Source organism: Podarcis melisellensis, assembly GCF_964234715.1.
Source record: "Podarcis melisellensis genome assembly, chromosome: 6".
NCBI classification, from domain to species: Eukaryota; Metazoa; Chordata; class Lepidosauria; order Squamata; family Lacertidae; genus Podarcis; species Podarcis melisellensis.
Window position 1 is genome coordinate 35540379 of NC_138538.1, and position 19994 is coordinate 35560372.

The following is a 19994-nucleotide window of genomic DNA, read 5'->3' on the forward strand; positions in this document are numbered from 1 at the left end:
GCCATGATGGATAAGGGCAGGGCTACTGTAACGTGGAAGGAGTCGTCCGGCCACGCCCATTTAATGCCCCATGGCGCAACCCTGCCCAGCGCTCAGATAATATCGGAGGCGGACACAGCGCACCGCTATACTTTCAGCAGCTCAGTTCTGTTCGCCAGCAGCATGTGGATTTCGCAAGGCGTGCTAAAAATCGTCTGTCTGCCCCCCCCAAAAAAACACCCATCATCCTGCAAAGAAAGGAAAGTGGGAGAACGCCATTCGCCCAAATTCCTAATGGTTAAAAACAGGGACCGTCAGGCTACTTCCTTGTATCTGCGTGGTGTGCATCTCACATGTATAGTATGCATTCAGTGGAGCGCTCTTAGTTATTAAAAATGTATATCCCGTTTTTTTTTAAAAAAAAAAAACCTTAAACTTTACAATTCCAAGCAGAAAAGCAATAATAAAATTTTAAAAAATTCCCACGTGGGTGGGAATCGTAAATCGGATCCGCGTCCCTTTCAGCGAAAAAAAAAACTGCACGGATGGCAGCCCTAAAAAAGGGGGAAAGAACAAAAGCGCCCCTTTTAAAGCAGGCCGGCGGTGGGGGTGTATCCCCGAGGAGTGCCCTCTAAGGCTGCTAACAGACACGTGCGCTGGGACAAGAGACGGAGCAGCGGGCGCGCTCCCGCTTCTCTCAGAGTCAGGCGGCGGCAGCGCGCCCGGCTGGTCCCTCCCTCCCTCCGTTCCTCCAGCCAGCCAGGCCTGAGCGAGCGAAGGGCGGGAGTCATGGCGGAGAGTGGTCCTTCTCCTGTGGATGGGGATGCGGCGCCTTCCTCCTCCTCCTCCTCCTCCTCCTCTCAGCTACCCAGCCACTGCCCTCGGCGGTGGGAGAGGCTGAGACTGGCGGGGGGACCCTGGGCGCGGACGCTGGCCCTGCTGGCGGCGCTGGGGCTCCTTTACTTCTTGCGAGGCCCGCTCCGGCTGCGGGATAACTTGGCGGCAGGTGAGGGGCTGCTCGGGGGGGAGCGGGAGGGGAGAGCAGCTCTGTGGGCGCAGAGGGGGCTCCGCCGCCGGGGAGGGGCCCGGGCTGGCCCGCCTCCTCTCCCTCCGCTGCTATGGACGTGAGGGGTGGGGTGGGGGCTTCGGGGCGGCCGCTTAGGGGGCTGTTTGGGCTACTCGCTGCCCCACAACTCTTCAGCCCTAATCTCAGGTGCTTGAGGTGCCGTTTGTGGAAAGAACTCTGCACGTGCTCCGTGAAACTGGCTTTACGCCGTTCATTTCTGGGCTGAGCCCTGCGGGTGAAAACAGGCTTCTCTAGAGCTATGACTTTGCCTCCCACTAAAATCTGGGGTGTGCTTACCTTGGGGTTGGTTGCATACAAATACAGGGTATTATCAGAAAGGATTGGTTCTTGCAGGGCTCCTGGGCTCTGTTCTCCTTTGTGTTTTGGTGTGTATTTAAGTGCTTCTGCCCTTGGGGGCCTCCTTATTTTTTGTCAGGTTATTTGTAAGCCCAGTTGGTTTTAAATCTGGTTCTCCACTTTTTCTTTGTGTCTGTTTATTTTAAAGATTGCAAGGCAGTCTGTAATCCATGATGTCTTCCCTTTGTCAGCTTTTTTTTTTTAAAAAAAGCTTTCTATCATCTGTTGCTGTCTGCAAGCCCTGAATGATGACAGCATCTATACTACCAGCTGTCAGATCCTCTGTGTCATCAAAACAGAAAGAAACTAGACCTGTTGTTTGAAAGCTGCAATTTACACACAGTCACTATTCTTTTATTAGAGCAGTGAGCTCCATACTCCCCTTTTGTTGCTTTTAAATTGCAGGCCTTACATAGATGCTAAGTCTCATAATATTTTGTTGGTCTAAAGTTAGTGGTTGGGGAGTTAAAAGCACATTCTTAAGTCTGCAGGCCAACAGCATGACTTACAGCTCAATCCTCTCCATGTTGATTTAAAAGTAAGTGCCATTATATTCAATGGGACTTATGTCATATGGTTACATCCTTAGTATTGGGTATTTTAATAAAACATCCTAAAGCATGATGATACATGCATAGGTAAAGGTGAGAAAGGTAAAGGGACCCCTAACCGTTAAGTCCAGTCATGAACGACTCTGGGGTTGCGGCGCTCATTTCGCTTTACTGGCTGAGGGAGCTGGTGTTTGTCTGCAGACAGCTTCCAGGTCATGTGGCCAGCATAACTAAGCAGCTTCTGGCAAACCTCCCCGCCAGAGCGGTACCTATTTATCTACTTGCACTTTGACATGCTTTCAAACTGCTAGGTGGGCAGGAGCTGGGACCGAACAATGGGAGCTCACCCCGTCGTGGGGATTTGAACCACTGACCTTCTGATCCGCAAGCACCACTCGCATTCTCAATACATGCGTAACTTTAGAACAATGTGTTCATGGGTTAAAGTTGCTAGGGAATGAAGGAGAGTCTGCTTATTTATTTGCCTGGTGGGCCTACTGAGTTTTGCCATACTCTACACATGAAGCACTACATCAAGTAACTAATGGAGTAACCTTGACTTTTACCTTAGGATCCCCCTCAGGGCTTAATGTATATGCCCTGCTTTTAACTTGTGTGTTTAAGACTTTGTCTCTTGCATGCTGTGGTTTCAAAAGCCCAGGAAGGTAGACTTGTTCAGACAAAACTAGCTATACTGGTTAAATTGTGAGACTGACACTAATATAAGAGCTGTCAATTTCTCATTGTCAACATACCATATTAATTTTCTTTAGACTTTTTATTTACTGATCTCTAGCTAAATAACAATCAGTAGGCCTAACCCACAAACAAGATTGAGTGTTGTAGATTGGTTAATAAAATGCCTCGGGTAGTATCTGTCTGGATTTTATGAATCAGTCCTAAACATGCATATTCAAAAGTAAATCTTACAGAGTACAATGAGATTTACTTCCTGTCAGCATGCAGCAGTGTTAGTTTACCTTTGAGCTGCTTCAGATATGTTGTTCCTACATGGAAATAGATGTTTGCAATGATCTGCATTCAAATTTCTCACAATTACAAGGAACCCTTAAGTGTTGACACTTCTTGGAAGATTACGGCTTAATTATTTTGAATACGTTGAACCCTTGTTACAAGGAGCACATTCTATGCTCCATGCTAAAAGAAATGTTTGTGCCCATTCTAATAAACAAATGAAACCAGTGTCTATTGTTGTTTATTAAATTTCTACACCATCCTTCATCCTAGGCTCACAGGGCAGTTTACAATGTAAGAACACAAAAATGTATAACATAGTATCAAACAAAAACAGTTAACGTCCCTCACAGTTTTAAAGGCTGTAGATGGCTTAATTAGCCAAAGGCTTAGGAGAAGAGGGACGTTTCCATCTGGTGCCTAAATATATGTAATGAAGGTGCCAAGCAAGCCTCCCTATGGAGAGCATTCCACAAATGGGGAGGCACTGCAAAAAAGGCCCATTCTTGTGTTGCCATCTTCTGGACCTCTCATGGAGTGGGCACACAAAGAAGTGGTTCAGATGATGATCACAGGTTCTGAGTCTGTTCATATGGGAAGAGGCAATCCTTGAGGTATTGCAGTCCTGAGCTGTTTAAGGCTTTATGGGTAAAAACCAGCACTTTGAATTTGTCTCAGGAATTGATTGGCAGTCATTACAGTTAGACCAGGATTGGCATTATATGCTCAAACTTTCTTGCTCCGGTGAGCAACCTGACTGCTGACTTCTGCAGTTGAAGTTTCCTGTTTTCAGAAGCTGCCCCACATATAATGCATTGTAGTAATCTAGGTCCTTATTTAAATCTATCTATACTGCTCTTCACCATATGGTCACAAGGCAAGGTACAACACACCAATATGTGTTTTCAAAAGTATTAAAATATCCATAATTCCCCATATTTTACTCTTTACAGATTTAAGTTAAAGCTATTAAACGTGTGTTAAAACTGTGGTTTGCTGTTTTGGATCCTTGTGTTTGACTGTATCTAGGTTAAGAGAAAGCTAAAATATCAGTTAAAACATTTAGGGTTAGCTGTTTGAACGCAAACTCATGGACTTCTTATGAAGCTAAACATTGAACAAAGAAACAAACAAAAAGTACTTAACACAGCACGTAGTGAAATTATGGTATTCTCTACCATGAACGGTGGTGATGCCTACCATGTTGGATGGCTTTCAATGGATTAGCCACAGTAGCTAGGTTCTAGCTCTACTGTTGGAAGCAGTACAGTATGTCTTTGAATAGCAATTTCTGGGAATCACAGGTGGGAAGAGTGTTGTTGTGTTTGAGTCCTGTCCAGCACTTTTAGCTAAAAAGTCTACTTTTACATTTATGGTTCTCCTGACTGTCAAAGCATAGCTTACCTGGGCTACATCATTTCCCGATTCAGACTTTCCAAAAAATACCCACAACTAATGGAGGAATTGACACTGTGTGTGTGTAGGTGTGTGCGTGCATTGCTTAAGTAATGTCATCTCAGACACTGAGAGGCCAATGTATTGATTGACAAAGCTTCCCTTTTTCTTTGACAGTGACCATTTTCTTGAGCACATTGACTCCAAAATTCTATGTTGCTCTTACTGGGACATCTTCTCTGATATCTGGTCTGATATTTGTAAGTAATTTTCTCTATTTACTCATGCTGGAATTTTTGTTGATCCTACAGAACCAGAAATATAGTATAATCGTGTCTTGTGCAGGGATTGCATTCCAGGGATGGCACATACATGCAAAAATGCATATACTTGAACCACCCCCTTCGAACCACCTTCACAGGGCCATCCTGACCTTCCAAGCAAGGCAGAGACCTCTTAAGCTCTCCATCTTGCTTCCCAGGCTCTGGGAGGCTCTCACGAGATTTCACATAGCCACCCAAGTTCCTGCAATATCTAATGAGAGCTTCCCAAAGCCTGGTAAGCAAGTCTGAGAGCTTAAAAGTGCTTTCCACACCAGGAAAACCAAGTGCAAAAGGAGCTTTTAGGCTCTGCTTTGCATGCAATTAATTTGTGGGATTTCAGCTGGCCAGCTTTCAACTACGCAAGGTTGAAGTTGCACATGTTAGGATGCAATTGCACTGTAGAGTAAAAGTGAGATTATACTACTACATAGGCTAGTATTTAAAATGCTGCCCACAAGTATTGTATAGAACTCTTCAGATTTTAGATGTTTAGAAGATTAAAAGTTAGTTTTTTAATTGCTAAGATGGCTGTTTAGTCCCTTCTACTGCTTAGGACAAAGAAGTAAGAGATTAATGCATACTCGACCCTAAATTTTGGCCTGCTTTTAAGACTGTTTTAAAAATGTCCAGGAAAATGTCTACAGCAACTAAGAATGGGTCATATCTGCATCCACAGTACATTTTTGGGATTTTTGGAAGATGAGGAATAGTTATTGTGAAATGGGATGCATCTGTGTTTACAGCGTTACAGATTAATTTTTAAAATTAGGCTTTTGTAAACTGTGCCAGTCTGAAGATGAAAGTTACCTTTGATATGCCAGATGAACTCTAGATGGCGCTCCTATACAGAAAAAGAAACCAACATTTTTATTCATTTTGATGTTTCCTTGCTGGTAACCACAGCCTTCCAAGTAAAAAATGAAATGGTTTATAGCATTGTAAGGGGCAGCTGTGACAATAGTGTTGAGCCTTCTCTGGCAGTATTCTGAAGCACATTGCTTAGGCTGCCAACTCATTTGTGGGACTCTACCTGCATTGCCTCATTATCATGGCTGTATGCATAGCCACAGTTGCACTATACAGTGGTACTTTGGGTTACATACACTTCAGGTTACAGACTCAGCTAACCCAGAAATAGTACCTTGGATTTAAGAACTTTGCTTCAGGAGGAGAACAGAAATTGTGCGGTGGCAGCAGCGGGAGGCCCCATTAGCTAAAGTGGTGCTTCAGGTTAAGAACAGTTTCAGGTTAAGAACGGACCTCTGGAATGAATTAAGTACTTAACCAGAGGTACCACTGTAATGCCATTCCACTGAACATAAAATATGCATATTAGGAGCAGTGTACAAACCAAAAAGATGATAAAAATATTATCATTTGCCTTCAGGCAGTTCTTGTTCATCTTGAGTCCACCAGCATATGATTTAAGACACCCCATGTTTTACCAGAATTGCCCAGAGTAGCATTTAGTTTTTGTCTGGATCCTACTTGTTGGGGCCAAATCTCTGACATAGGACATGCCAGTTCTGAGTCCCGTGTGCAGCACTGTGCTCAAAAGGTAAGATGAAACCTGTCTATCTATTCCTAACCCTCATGCAGTGCCACAAATAAATGTACACAAGTGGTTGTAGGAGGGGTGTGCTATCACAGGGTAGTAAAATGACCAAAATCAAGTGCATAGCATTAGCAGAAAGACGGTTAAGTCTGCTTTCCTGGATTAGTTTTAATTTGAAAAACATAGGATACTATTTTTAAGCCGATATTTTCCATTGGAAAATGGAGCAGCCCTGTGGTAAGAACCAATAGATTTCTTGAGCTATCTTATATCTCCATTACACTTTTGTTTACAGAGAAACAGGAAGTGGCTGAAATTTGGGAGCATTGCTTACTACTTTGCTGGTGGCTGTGCCCTAAAAGGGCTTTGTTTAGAAATAATTCTTTTCTATCATATTATATGTTGGGAAAACTGTCAACCTTTGCTGAAAGGAACCATAAATATAATTGTGGGCAGCCTTTTGTTTTGTGAGCAACTGACGTGACTTGAGATTCTTGACCCAATGGTTTATTGTATGTTTTTCTGTTTCTCACTGCAGATATTTGAATGGTGGTATTTCAGAAAATATGGCACATCTTTCATTGAGCAGGTATCCGTGAGCCATTTACGACCACTTATTGGAGGAGCAGAGAATACTAATTCTCCACAGGCAACTTTCTCTGCTACTAGTGGAGACAATGAGACAAGCAGGCAGAGTTTGTCAGGTGATTGCTTCTAACATCTGGCTTTGTGCGAATGTACTTCATGATAGTTGGCCTTAGCCAAAGCCTGTAAATACAATTTATGTTTATTTTTGTAAATGGGCTTAGCTTTGCATCAGGTAATGCCTTTGTCTTGCTTAGGAAAAACAAGAGAGATAAAGTAAATCAGATTGGGCAAAGCCTTTTTTAGTGGGGCCAGGTGAGTTGTTGAGTTTAGTATTTTATTTTCCACAACCCCTTGCAATTTCCAAATCAATATGATTTTTATTTTTTTTATAATAGATATCTTGCCTTTATATATTTTGCTATATAGATCGATGTGACAAGTGGCTTTTGTTTTTGTTTTTTGGAAAATTGCTTGCTTTGCACCTACATGTGATAGAAAAACTGTTTTCTTGAAGTGGTATCTCAATTTAGACATTCATCCAAGCTGTAATTTGGGGTATCGGAAACAAACCAGGGTTTCCTCTGTTTCCTTTCTTCTTTCTTGGGGCTTTCCCTTTTTAAATTTTCTGTTTAACACCATTAATGCCGGTAATTTGTCATGCCATCCACATTTTAATACTATGGTTAGGGTTTGCCATGCCTGCTTCAAATGATTGTTTATGAATCTAGTTTTGAAAGCAAGTGCTAGCCATCATTTCAGATTTGCATGTCATGGTAAATTAAGGCTACTGCAGACCAGAAAAGGGAGAGGAGGAAGAATGTGAGCCCATGATTATTTCTGATTCTGCAGAGGAAACATTTTTTTAAATATTTGGGCCAGTTCAGAAGTAATGATTTCATATTTATTGAACCAAGATTCTTATGGTGAACCAGGCCTCAACACACAAAGCATATAAGGTTAGAAATCTACAGTTCTGGCTTAATTTTGAGATTAAACTGTTTCTTTTTACAGAGTGCAAAGTATGGAGAAATCCCCTCAATCTCTTTAGAGGAGCAGAATATAGCAGGTATTTTTTATCTTTGTTTTATTAATGTATAGCCATTTTTGTAAAATAAATTAAAATAGAACTAGAGCTTCTGGTTTGTCAGAACGTTGTAATCTTACTCTTTCCTGTAGATTCCATATAGACAAAGATGAATGTGTTTGGATAGATGATTTCTTTACTTTTTTGAAAACAGTTATTGTCTCAGGGCAGTGGTAGCTAGTTGTTGGACTCCAGCTCCCATCATCCCTGATTGCTGGCCATACTGGCAGCGACTGATGAGAATTGGTGTCCAACACCACCATCTGGAGGGCAGCATGTTGGCTACTCCTCCTCTGGGGCATTTCTTCTGGGTTGCATTTCTTCACCAACAGGGCCTTTTTGATGGCTCCCTCCTCCCTCTGTGGAATTCCTTCCCCCAGGAAGTGCATGTGGCCCCAACTTTGGAAAACTTTAAGATAAATCGTATTTTTTTTAAAAAAATCAGCTGGCTTTTTATTAATTCCAGTGATCATAAAATCATATATCATTGCTACTGCTCAATTTCAAAGGGCTATAATGTAGTTTTTAAAATGATGGCAAGTTATTATCTTTTCATGTAATCTTATGCACCACCTTGGGAAGGCTGTTGTTCCCAAAGGTGGTGTATATATCACTTGAATATTTTCTTATAATAGATGCAGTGAACTTTCCAGTTCTTAAGTTTGAAGAGTTTCAATGTGTATCACCACTAAAAGGGTTCCAGCCAAGTTTGAAACTTGTAGTGAATGCTCAATGCAAGGCTGATAATCGCTCATTGGAGAAAATATTAACTGTAGCTTCCTACTGATTCCTGCCTAGTGATTCCTGCCTTATTTGGTCTAGCTTGTGCATATAATAAAGATCAAGCTGCTCTGTGAAAGATACTTCTCTATTTCTTATGTAAATGCATCCTAGATACTTAAATGGGAGCATATCCCACTGGCTTTCTTTTGAGTAGATATGCAAAGAATTGGGCTGTTAATGAAGCCTCTTTTCTTTTTCTTTCTTTTTTTAAAGATATACATGGGTGACTGGAAAGGAGCCACTTACATATTATGACATGAACTTATCTGCTCAGGATCATCAGACCTTTTTCACATGTGAAACGGACTCAGTTCGACCTTCAGATGCAGGTATAAAATGTATCTCTTGTGTGAAAGATAAAAAGATGTCTGGCCATGAATAGTTTTTTATGTTGGGAATGCTTGTTCTAAATATCTTTTCTAAGTCTCTTTTATATTTGATGGATAATTTATCCCATTTTTCCTAATGTTTCTGATCTCTTGGGATGGAGAAACCAGGATGAGAAAAACAAACCTTAAGTCATTATTATTGCCAGAACTTTGCATGTCTGTGATAATATTTTTACATATGTCCTCTGCTCAACTGAGAGTCCTGTCCAAGTCTACATAGTAGGAAAGAAAGGTGTATTGTGGCACCTTAAAGACTAAAATGTTTACCATGCCATGTTCATGGACCTCATCGGATGCATTCAGCAGAATTTTTGTGGCAGTTCAAGACCCTCACTGTTCTTGCTACAGCAAGATAGATATGGCTACCCCTCTTGAGTTTGTTACTCTCAATAGTAAGACTTGCAAATGTTATGCACTTCTGAATGTTGAATTACTACTATAAAAAACCCACCATGCCCCAAGATTATTACATTTCTTTGCTTTTGATTGCACCAAATTGTATTGAGGGTTACATATTGTCTATTCCTATCTGTAAAGCAATAGCTTTTGTCATATCTGGCATTTGTCAGCTTATGTGTTAATTCTTACTAGTTCATCTAAATCAGCAAGAGTTAGCTGTCTACACATTAATCTGATGATATGTTTAATGATATGAGAGCTGTAGTTTTTGTTTTATAAATATCGTATATTGTTTCATCACCAGAGCCAAAACTAATATTATGTTTTCAGAAAAATGCTCCAACATTTTCCACATTATTCTTGCTGGACAGTTGCAGGTTTAGTTCCAAAAGAAACATATATAGGTTCTCTCCCTTTCTTATAAAAACTGAGGATCATCAGATATATTCAAACTGCAATCCTGTACTTCCTCACCTGGGAGTAAGCTCAATTGAAATCAGTTGGACTTACTTCTGAGTAGACATGAATAGGATTGTGCAATCAGTTCATGAATGTTCACTTTTTAGCCTTTGTCGGGATTAGGGTTTCATTTCCAAAAAATCAAACCCAGCCAAGTGAGTGGCAATGATGAGAATTTTATTCACTTAAAATGAATAGCATCTGGCAGAAGAGAAGGAAGCAACAGCCAGACAGAAGAGGAGGAAGCAACAGCCAGGCCAATCCCACCAGCTTTGACACTGTTCTCCATGTAGCCACACTCATTCCACCCAGAGACTATCAGTGACCAAACTTACCTGCAGCCAGCAGGAGGGAAAACAACAAACTTTTCATGAGCCACCTGAGGCCGATTGCCACAAGCACTGCCCCCCCCCCACTTCTGTCGGTCACCTTATGATTTTTTCTCTCTTTTAAAAATAAAGATGAAGAATAACATACATTTATGATAAGGCAGGGGTCGGCAAGGATTACCTTGCCTGGGCTGGTTCACTCCAGCAAAGATCCCTCTGTGGGTCAGATCATGCACACGCGTGATTTCCGGTGTCTGTGCAGACGTGATTTCTGGTGCCGCGGAAATGAGTCCTTGCGCTGTGCTGTGCCGGTTTAGCACAGCGCATGGGGACTCGCCGAGCAGGCGGCTCAGTTTGGGGGCAGATCGTGGGTCAATTAAACGACCCCCATGGGTCACTTGCGGCCCATGGGCCTTAGGTTGCCAACCCCTGTGATAGGGGCTGGTGTTCAGTTTGGTAGTGGCTTTATTCTTAGAAAGAGAGATGTTTTTTTGTTTCTCCATGAATACTTACAGTCATGACTTGCCTGTAAATAAATCCTATTTTCCCCCAACAGTTATGCAGAAGGCATGGCGGGAGAGGAACCCTCAGGCCCGAATAAAAGCAGCATATCAAGCTTTAGAATTAAATAATGAGTAAGTTTGGTAACAAGTCTCACCCTAATTTTATGAACTAAAATTAAAGCTATACAGCATTGTTAAGTAATTTCTTAGGGCCTATTCATATTGTTGTAGACTTAGGATAAACATAGAAATTAATAAATTCTAGGATTGTGATTATTTGGGGGTGGGAGATATAAGCTGCAAAAGAATTTCTGACTGGCTGGGGGGGGGGGGAGAGCAGACCTGTTAGCATTACAAAAAGGTGCTGATAGGCCATAGAACGATCCTTTGGCCTGGGGAGTCAGATGTCACAAAGCTTGCCGGGGTAACTGTGTGTTTGAGGGGACAGGAAAAGGGAGGTTTGAAGCAAGGGTTTCTGGGCAGAAGGAGGAGGAAGTAAGGCTGAGATCCATCTTGGCGGGGGAGAAGGAAAGGTTGCCTGCAACGGTTTGGGCCAAGCTGTAAGATCTGGACTTCTTCCTTGCAAACTGAATGTGTAAATAGGCGAATAAACCCTATTTCTCAAAGCATGTCAGTCTCCGATGTTTCTTCTGTTCCCCAAAGGGACCCAGACCCTGTGTGCGTGCCTGTGGCCCCATGCGCTTGTGCCACTGCTTGGCGAAAAGAGGGGCGAGCACTGGGTTTTTGTAACAATATGATTAACATGTTCAAGTGATGTGACCTTTGGTGGGCTGTAACACTATCCCATATTAAGTTTTTAACCCTTGACATATAAAGCTAACACGTAAGACGTTTTTGTAATTGTTGGACATAGAGATGTTACAATTTTCCCAACCTGCAGTCTGAAGTGGATACTTCACACAAGTTTGAATTGATGCCGAACCATAGAAATGAAGTAAAGAATCTCATCTTTTTCAGTGCAACTGAACTAAGGGTCCATTTTAATAGGACTCAAAATTCTTATGTTTGGCTCAGTTGTGTCCAAAATTAGCATGCGCCTTTTAGAAAATGAGATCTTCAAGTAGCAGGGGTATTTTTCAACTCAAAATAAACACAATTGCTATAAATCTTCATAGTTAAGTCATTTTTTAAAAATGTTCTGGGAATTCTCTCTTTTTCTTTTTCTTTTTCTTTTCTAACATTTTCCCTTCTGTATCTTACACAATGTTCCACTTAAGAGAGAGAAAGCAGAGCAAAAGTTTCCATACCTTTTTAAACAATACACCACTTTGCAAATCTATTTTGTATATTTGACTATCCAAGTGCACTTTTATATGTGGGGGCTGGTATTTTTATTTGACTCATCATGGATATCTGAATCACCGCTTTATAGAAATTCAGAATATTTGATCACAGTTGTTGTTTATGAAACTACCAGTATTTCCATTTTAAGCCCCTGCTCCCCCAATTTATTAATTTCAAGGTCAAAAGTAATGGGTGGGGTGCACCTGACACACCCCGTCAGCAGAAGCCCTTCACAAGGACATCCGCTTGTGCAATGGAGCTTTCCCTCCTTCTGCTCTTCTCATGTGCCCCTCAAAATGAACTTGGGGTTGGGACAATCCCAAGAACAATGTGGGGAGGGGGGGGGACATCATTCCATGTGGCAAGCTGCAATGCTCACACAGATGAGTAGTTCATAATAACACACCATTAAATTCCACCCAATATTTTGAGCTTCTACATAGAATGAACTGCAGTCCTTTTTTAAAAAACTTCATTTTTGTAGTTTAACAGATATTGAAATTTACCTTTTACTTAGTGCATTTTGTAGTCATCTTGATCGTAAAATAGCCACCCTCAATGAAAATTAGTAGTCCCCCTCCTGCCTGGGGTCAATATCACAGAGCCTGTTTTCCTTTTAATGTGTACTGAAACATTTTACATGTATTGTTTGGATGAAAATAGTATTGTTCCACATCTTTGATTGGAGTTTATTTGTAAGTATGTTCAGCTACTGTACTGTATACATTGTTAATCTTTTCACTGTGTCAACATACATCTTTTGAATACCTGGTTTCATTTTCTCTCTCTCTCAGTTGTGCCACAGCGTATGTTCTTTTGGCCGAGGAAGAAGCAACTACTATTGTGGATGCTGAGAAATATTTTAAGCAGGCTCTGAAAGCAGGAGAAACCATTTATAGAAAGTCTCAGCACTGCAGTTCCCAGAGTCCACAGCATGAAGCACAGTTTAGTAAGTATCCTTTCACAAATCATTCAAAGTGCTCAGTAGTGCTATGCTTGGTCCTGCACGAATATACAGAAGCACTAGAAAACTTTAATGCTGAAGGATTAAAATCTACACGAACACAAAAATTAAAAGTACACATACTGTAAGTACAGGCAGCAGTTGTACAAGCTGCATGTTAATTTCAGAAAGTGCTGAATGTTTTGCACTGCGATTCTATATGTGTCTAAACAGAAGTAAGCTGAACTGAATACAATGGAACTCACTTTCAGTTAATTGTGTAAAGGATAAGGCTTTAGCCTTATTTTAAAATATTATGAGAATATTTTTAAATATGCTGGTCACAGAAGGAGAGTTGCACTCTAGGAAAGAGGTCATTCTATTCACAGAGCAGCAACATGATACAGTTCATATTAACTACATTGCAATTAGCAGGGCTGTGGGAAATAATGTTTTACCTTTGGTATTTTACCTTTGGTGGGTTCATCCCTCTACCAACAGCTCATCCTATTTGCTTTTTCTAGCAAGTCTCTGTCAATAGCTCAAGGTTACAATATCATTCTCTCTCCTTATATTTCTCTCTCCCTTGCTGCCTTGTGCCATGGAATGTGGTGTCTTAATTTTGAGGCCACAAACAAGTTGTCAAACTTCAGTTTATTATTACAATGGAAGAGCAAATATGTGCTGAAGCTATGAATATGTTGTTTGGATGAAAGGGTGTTAGAGGGTTTCTTGTCCCACATCCTTGGATGTGGTGGCTTGAGGAAATAGTTGGATTCCTTGTGCTTCATATTAAGTCAGTGTTTGGCACATCACATTGTCTGTGCCCCTCCCTTTCTATTTTCTCAGGATATAATGTTCCCTCCATTTTGCAGACTCAGATGGATAAATGTTGATTGACTCATGTGTGTTTTCAAAAAAAGTCACTTTGTGATTCTATGGGTGTGTTCTGTGGTTTAACTCTCAACCTTCTCAATATATTTGTGGACAGGGAGAGCAGGATGGATCTCCTACAGCATATGCAGAAATGAATGCCTGGTTTCAAAAATGTGTGATAACTTAGTATTTATGTATTTGATGTAGTCTCTCTTTTTCCCTAGGAAGAGACACCAATGTACTGGTTTACGTGAAAAGAAGACTAGCTATGTGTGCAAGGAAGCTTGGAAGAATTAAAGAAGCAGTAAAAATGATGAGAGATGTAAGTTATCCAGACTTCAATCCTATACCTACTTACCCGGGAGGACATAAGAAGGACTTGCTGGATCAGGCCAATGGCCCAACTAGTCCAGTAACCTCTTCTCACAGTAGCCAGCCAGATGCCTCTGGGAAACTGGCAGGCAGGATTTGAGCACAAAAGCAGTCTCTCATCCTGTAGTTTCCAGTAGCTAGTATTCAGAATCGGCATTGCTGCTTCCAGTTGTAGCTCATCATGGCTAGTGGCTGAATTTAAGTCAACAGCACTTACTTCTGAGTAGACATGTATAGCAGTGATGAGGAACATCCAGCCTGAGAGGCTATTTTCCCCGTGTCATGCCATCTGCCCCCCCCCCCCAATATCATATATGATGTCAGGTCCAGAGCAGGAATGATCAGGAATCTTTAAAGGGGTGCTGATTGTTCCATGACTTCATGACTTGTTTTCAGTGCCTGTTAAATTTGGCACCAGATGGAAGTCCCACTGGGATTGGTTCCACTTGCAAGCTACTGAATGGAGCTGAACCCTTTCCAAAGTGAGGTTTGAAATCAGTGCTCTTTGGCTGTTTGGGTCAACTGAGCAATTCCTTTGCAGCACAGATTGAACTCAAGCCATTCTGCCATTCTGCAAAGGAAAAATGGGTCAGTTTCACTTTGTATAGGAAAAACAGCACCTGTGATTTCAAGATATGAGTGGAATGTACAATCCTTTGTGTTTGATTCTGGAAACCATGAGTTTGCTACCAAGTCTGTTAACCTAGATTGTAAACTTAGGTACATTTACTTGGAGGTAGATCTCATTGAGGGACGCGGGTGGCGCTGTGGTCTAAACCACTGAGCCTCTTGGGCTTGCCGATTAGAAGGTCGGTGGTTCGAATTCCCGCGATGAGGTGAGCTCCTATTTCTCGGTCCCAGCTCCTGCCAACCTAGCAGTTCCAAAGCACGCCAAAAATTGCAAGTTGATAAATAGGTACAGTTCTGGCGGGAAGGTAAATGGCATTTCCATGCACTGCTCTGGTTTCGCCAGAAACCGCTTAGTCATGCTGGCCACATGACCCAGAAAAACTGTCTGCGGACAAATGCCAGCTCCCTCAGCCTGTAAAGCAAGATGAGCGCCGCAACCCCAGAGTCGTCTGCGACTGGACTTAACTGTCAGGGGTCCTTTACCTTTACCTTTTCAGATCTCATTGAGTTCATTGGGTTAGTGTGCATAATTCATTTTATTCTTAAAATCAGATTTAATGCATTTATACTTAGTGGAGTAAACATGCATAAGACTTGGCTGCAAGATAGAAACTTGTGTTGCCTAATTTATTCTCTCCTCCCTGCTCCTATTTACAGTTAATGAAAGAGTTTCCTCTCCTAAGTGTATTGAATATACATGAAAACCTCCTAGAATCACTTCTGGAACTACAGGCTTATGCTGATGTCCAGGCAGTTCTAGCAAAGTATGATGGTAAGAATATATAAATGTCATTGTGTGCTAGATGCAAGTTGCAGTGTGTGCTGGAATAAAATATTCATGAATCACTAGGCCCCTTCCCTCTTGGGGTCCAAGGCCTCCCATGATTAGCAGTCATTTTTCAAATAACTCAGCAGAGTAGATAGGTGGTGCCTGAAAATCAACACAGACATCTCCTCACCTTGATTTGTATCTTATCTTGGAACTTGGGCAGCTGATATAAATTGGATGAAATTATTTTATTTGTTCAACTTTTAAATTGCCCTTTATCCAATCAAAATCCCAGGGTTGTTTGCAAAATACTAATTGTTTTTTAAGCTATTGTGTTGTTTGGATTTTATTATGCTAGTTAGGTTGTAAACCAGCTGGTGAAAGGCTCTCTCTCTCTATATATATATAATTCATTTAAAAAATAGTTACGCTCCCCCCAAAATTTAAATAAGATATCATTTAACCAAGACATATAGGAATGACAGTTCTATCCCACTTCTTTTTTTCTAGTGGCTCTTTTCACTCCAAAGAGCCTAGGGCTTGCTGATCAGAAGGTCAGTGGTTCGAATCCCTATGACGGGGTGAGCTCCCGTTGCTCAGTCCCTGCTCCTGCCAACCTAGCAGTTTGAAAGCATGTCAAAGTGCAAGTAGATAAATAGGTACCACTCTGGTGGGAAGGTAAACGGCATTTCTGTGCACTGCTCTGGTTCGCCAGAAGCGGCTTAGTCATGCTGGCCACATGACCTGGAAGCTGCACGCCAGCTCCCTCGGCCAACAATGCAAGATGAACGCTGCAACTCCAGAGTCGTCCGCGACTGGACCGAATGGTATGGGGTCCCTTTACCTTTACCTTTTTATGTTAACTTTTTACATTATAATTGAGTAATATATCCTGTCACTGGTATGTTATATTGATGTTTATATATATATCAGTTAGCAGAAGAGACTTATTACTTCTTTATGTTCTCAAAGTTACACCATGTTTTCCGTGGTGCATCTCTCTGCAAAGGATTTCAGGTCAAAAAACTATATTGCCCTTCAAGTTCAGTGCCAGATTTGCCACATTTTCTGTGAGAGGTGCTCTAAAGGAGTTTTTCCTAACAGTTCTTCCTCCAGGACTGCATAGTGCTTAGCTGCTTTTCAGCATACCATGGAACACATACATAAAATGTAAGAAGAGTTTCATGTAAACTCTGAACAGTGATATTAAAAGTAATTATCATGTTTCTGATGAAGTTAAGGGTAGGAACACAGTTCAGTGGGTGTCAGATTCACTCCTTGTCCCCTCCAGCAATGGGTGTTCAAGATTCAAAATGCTGAAAAGCTGCTGTGATTCAGATGCAATGCTGGAGCTAGATGGAGCCATTGCTTTAACTCAGAATATATTGCAGATTCTTACACTTGATAGCTAAGTATTTTTTTAAAAGTTAAAAAGTAGATAGTGGCTAAAACTGCCCATTAACATGGAATTGGGGGGGATTTGAAGGTGGCTGGAGGCATTTTAAAATGTGTTAATAGATTGCTTTAACCTGGTTTTATGACATTAGTGATGTTGAAGACTTGCCAGAAACAATACATGATTCTGAACATTGCTGTGTGGCAGCCAGCCCAAAATGTTGATCCTCTCATTTGGGAAAAGGAGGAAGAGAAGTAGTAGCTAGGAAGAGTAACTTCGTGGGAAGTTGTGGTGATGACAATAAGGAAAGAGGTGATTAGGAGAAAAGAGGAAGGAATGGGACCCTAGGGTTGAGATTGTACAGGAAAGAAAGATGAATGACAGAGAATATATGGAACAGAAGAGGTTATCCCACATTCTGTTGCTGTGGGCACATGGGTGTTGGGGGCATATGTTTTTATGAGCCACATCAATGGCAATGGGCCTTTAGTCATCTTGGAATTCTCAGAAATAAGAAGCTACAGACAATTTGGAGCCATGATCCAAAGCAGCAGACATTTGACACATGTACAAGAGAGTAAGATGCATAGCCGTGTCTTTCTCTGTAGTTTCCTCCCCTGAGCTCTCACACAAAGCAAGTAAACTTAGTCTGAAACATTGCCTTTTCCTTTGTGGTAGCTTTAAAGTACCTCCCTCTTCTTGAAGGATGTGGTTTTGAAATGTTTCTTACTTTAGAATGTAAATACAACAATTTATTGTTTCATAGACATCAGCCTTCCAAAATCAGCAGCGATATGTTACACAGCAGCACTCTTAAAGGCCAGAGCAGTTTCAGATAGGTAAGTGAAATATTTCAGATTCAGATGTAAAGTGATAAGCTCTTCACTCTTCCTGCAAGCAAATAATTTTGCATCTGGCAACTGCAAGTAGTGCTTTTGCTTTGTTGGATTAAGCTCTGGCCCAGCTAATTTGAGCTTTTACTTAAAAAAAATATTTTCAATCAGCTCAGCTTAAAAAAGCTAGATTATCCTTTGCCTAAGTTTGAGTAACTTGACAAACTTTTCAATGTTGCTGCAGATTCTCTCCAGAAACAGCCTCTAGAAGAGGACTTAGTACAGCAGAGATTAATGCTGTAGAGGCAATTCACAGAGCAGTTGAATTTAATCCTCATGTTCCAAAGGTAAGTGTTTGTCCACGTGCACGCGTGCACACACACACACACACACACACACAGCAAAAGGCAAGCCAACTAAAACAGGTGCTACTGATTGATTGCTATCTTCAAATAGGAACAGTGCATTTTCCATTCATTGGTGGTTCTGGTGCTATCAAATGCTCTCTCCATTGCCTGTTTTTGTTTTAAGATAGGCACTGCAGCCTCTAGCCTGCCACAACATCCTCCCTCTCTCCTATGTGTATCCTAACTAGAGCCATCCCATTTGGATTATTTGTTTATATTTGATGAAAGCAGACTATTTCCAGGCATAGGCAAACCCGGCCCTCCAGATGTTTTGAGACTACAGTTCCCATCATCCCTGACCACTGGTCCTGTTAGCTAGGGATGATGGGAGTTGTAGCCCCAAAACATCTGGAGGGCTGAGTTTGCCTGTGCCTGTCCTAATCCTTCCTTCACCATTCAATGAATTCTTTACTTTAGCTATCACGGAGAAGGACTCTGTTTTTTATTGGTCTCTCACAGCACATCTGAGGTCCTCGGCCTCACTCAGACGTGCTCACGCACTTCTTGACTTGCGTGTTCAGGTCCCAGCTGTTCTTGTTGGTTTTCTGAAATCACAGTTGCTGGTAAAGTTCTGCAAATGCTGTTAATACTGGTAGGAGGATCCTAATCAGTCTGTCTTGAAGTGAATCATGGAGCCCTTGGGGATGGTAGGGTTAGGAAGAACACATGGGGAGGGTGTAATGTCACAAGACTGGCAGGGAGAGTGGGGGAATCAGAGAAGGGGGTAACAGAAGAGGGAGCAGTTGTATTGCACTGCTGGCAAAGAGATAAACAATGGTGTGTAAAGTGGTGTGTATGTTTCTGTAGAGTTGTCTTGAGTTAAGGATGTGTGGCTGAGCTAGGTGTATGTACAAGAAAGAGCGAGTGTGGGGTAGCTATGCCTGATTTGCTTTTGACCATGCTGGTATGTGGTCCTCAGAGGGTGGATTAAGAGGCAGTATGGCCCTCAGATTGAAAATAAAGTTCACCACCTCTGATCTAGGGAGACTAGAAATCTCATGTTTTCATCTAGCCCTTTTTAAAAAGGATTTTATGGTTCTGAGCTCACTGTCTTTCTAGATCAGTGTCTTTTCACCCCCCTGCTATTATTTATTTTCAATTTTATTTGTTTTAAAGATGTATGGTAATTGTTATCTGATATAATTGTTCTGTTTGTAAAACCACTTTGTGTTCTGTTTTGAAAGGTACCATAAATCTAAATAGAAATATATAAACCATTTCAGCTTCTGTAATACCAAGCATTCACCTCTGCGTTTCTGCTGGCTGCTTTTGAGCTTCTGAGTTGATAAATAGGTTGGCTGATCAAGGCAGTCCTTAGGATCTCCTGCTAAACAGACTCTACCTGCTTCCCCAGCCATAATTTTCCATACAGAGGGAGATAATATATGTTAACCTCCATAGGGTGGGCACTTGTTTACCTTAATGAAACATTCAAAGACCATGAAATAGTATGCTGTCCTAGAGCATGATTTTGTTTTCTGATTGGTAGAAGCATGTTGACTGAATTTCCAACCTAATATAATTCCCTCCTAAATAGGGTAGTGAATGTGGTGCCCTCCATATGTTGTTGGACTCCATATGAGTTGTACTCTCATCATTCCAGACAATTGACCATGCTGGCTGGGGCTGATGGGAGTTGTAGTTCAAAAACATCTAAGAAGCACCATGTTGGCTACCCCTGTCCTAAGATAAGAGACAATGTTTGAGCTTGTTTAAACATAACTAAGA

General features: G+C 41.4%; 2 protein-coding genes across 2 annotated transcripts in view; one reads left to right on the forward strand and one right to left on the reverse strand.

Moving 5' to 3' along the window:
* CAPZA1 (capping actin protein of muscle Z-line subunit alpha 1) overlaps positions 1–19994 on the reverse strand; it is a 78529-nt gene that overhangs the window by 17974 nt on the left and 40561 nt on the right. The gene's annotated exons all lie outside the window — the stretch shown is intronic.
* The window catches only part of ST7L (suppression of tumorigenicity 7 like), a 40477-nt gene continuing 21169 nt past the window's right edge, over positions 687–19994 (forward strand). The window contains exons 1-11 of the mRNA XM_081916377.1: positions 687–985; positions 4501–4583; positions 6740–6905; positions 7801–7855; positions 8870–8985; positions 10789–10867; positions 12835–12989; positions 14084–14181; positions 15519–15633; positions 17793–17865; positions 18104–18206. Of these exons, the coding sequence (XP_081772503.1) occupies positions 769–985; positions 4501–4583; positions 6740–6905; positions 7801–7855; positions 8870–8985; positions 10789–10867; positions 12835–12989; positions 14084–14181; positions 15519–15633; positions 17793–17865; positions 18104–18206 (1260 nt within the window). The 5' untranslated portion in view covers positions 687–768. The remainder of the gene's footprint in view (positions 986–4500; positions 4584–6739; positions 6906–7800; positions 7856–8869; positions 8986–10788; positions 10868–12834; positions 12990–14083; positions 14182–15518; positions 15634–17792; positions 17866–18103; positions 18207–19994) is intronic.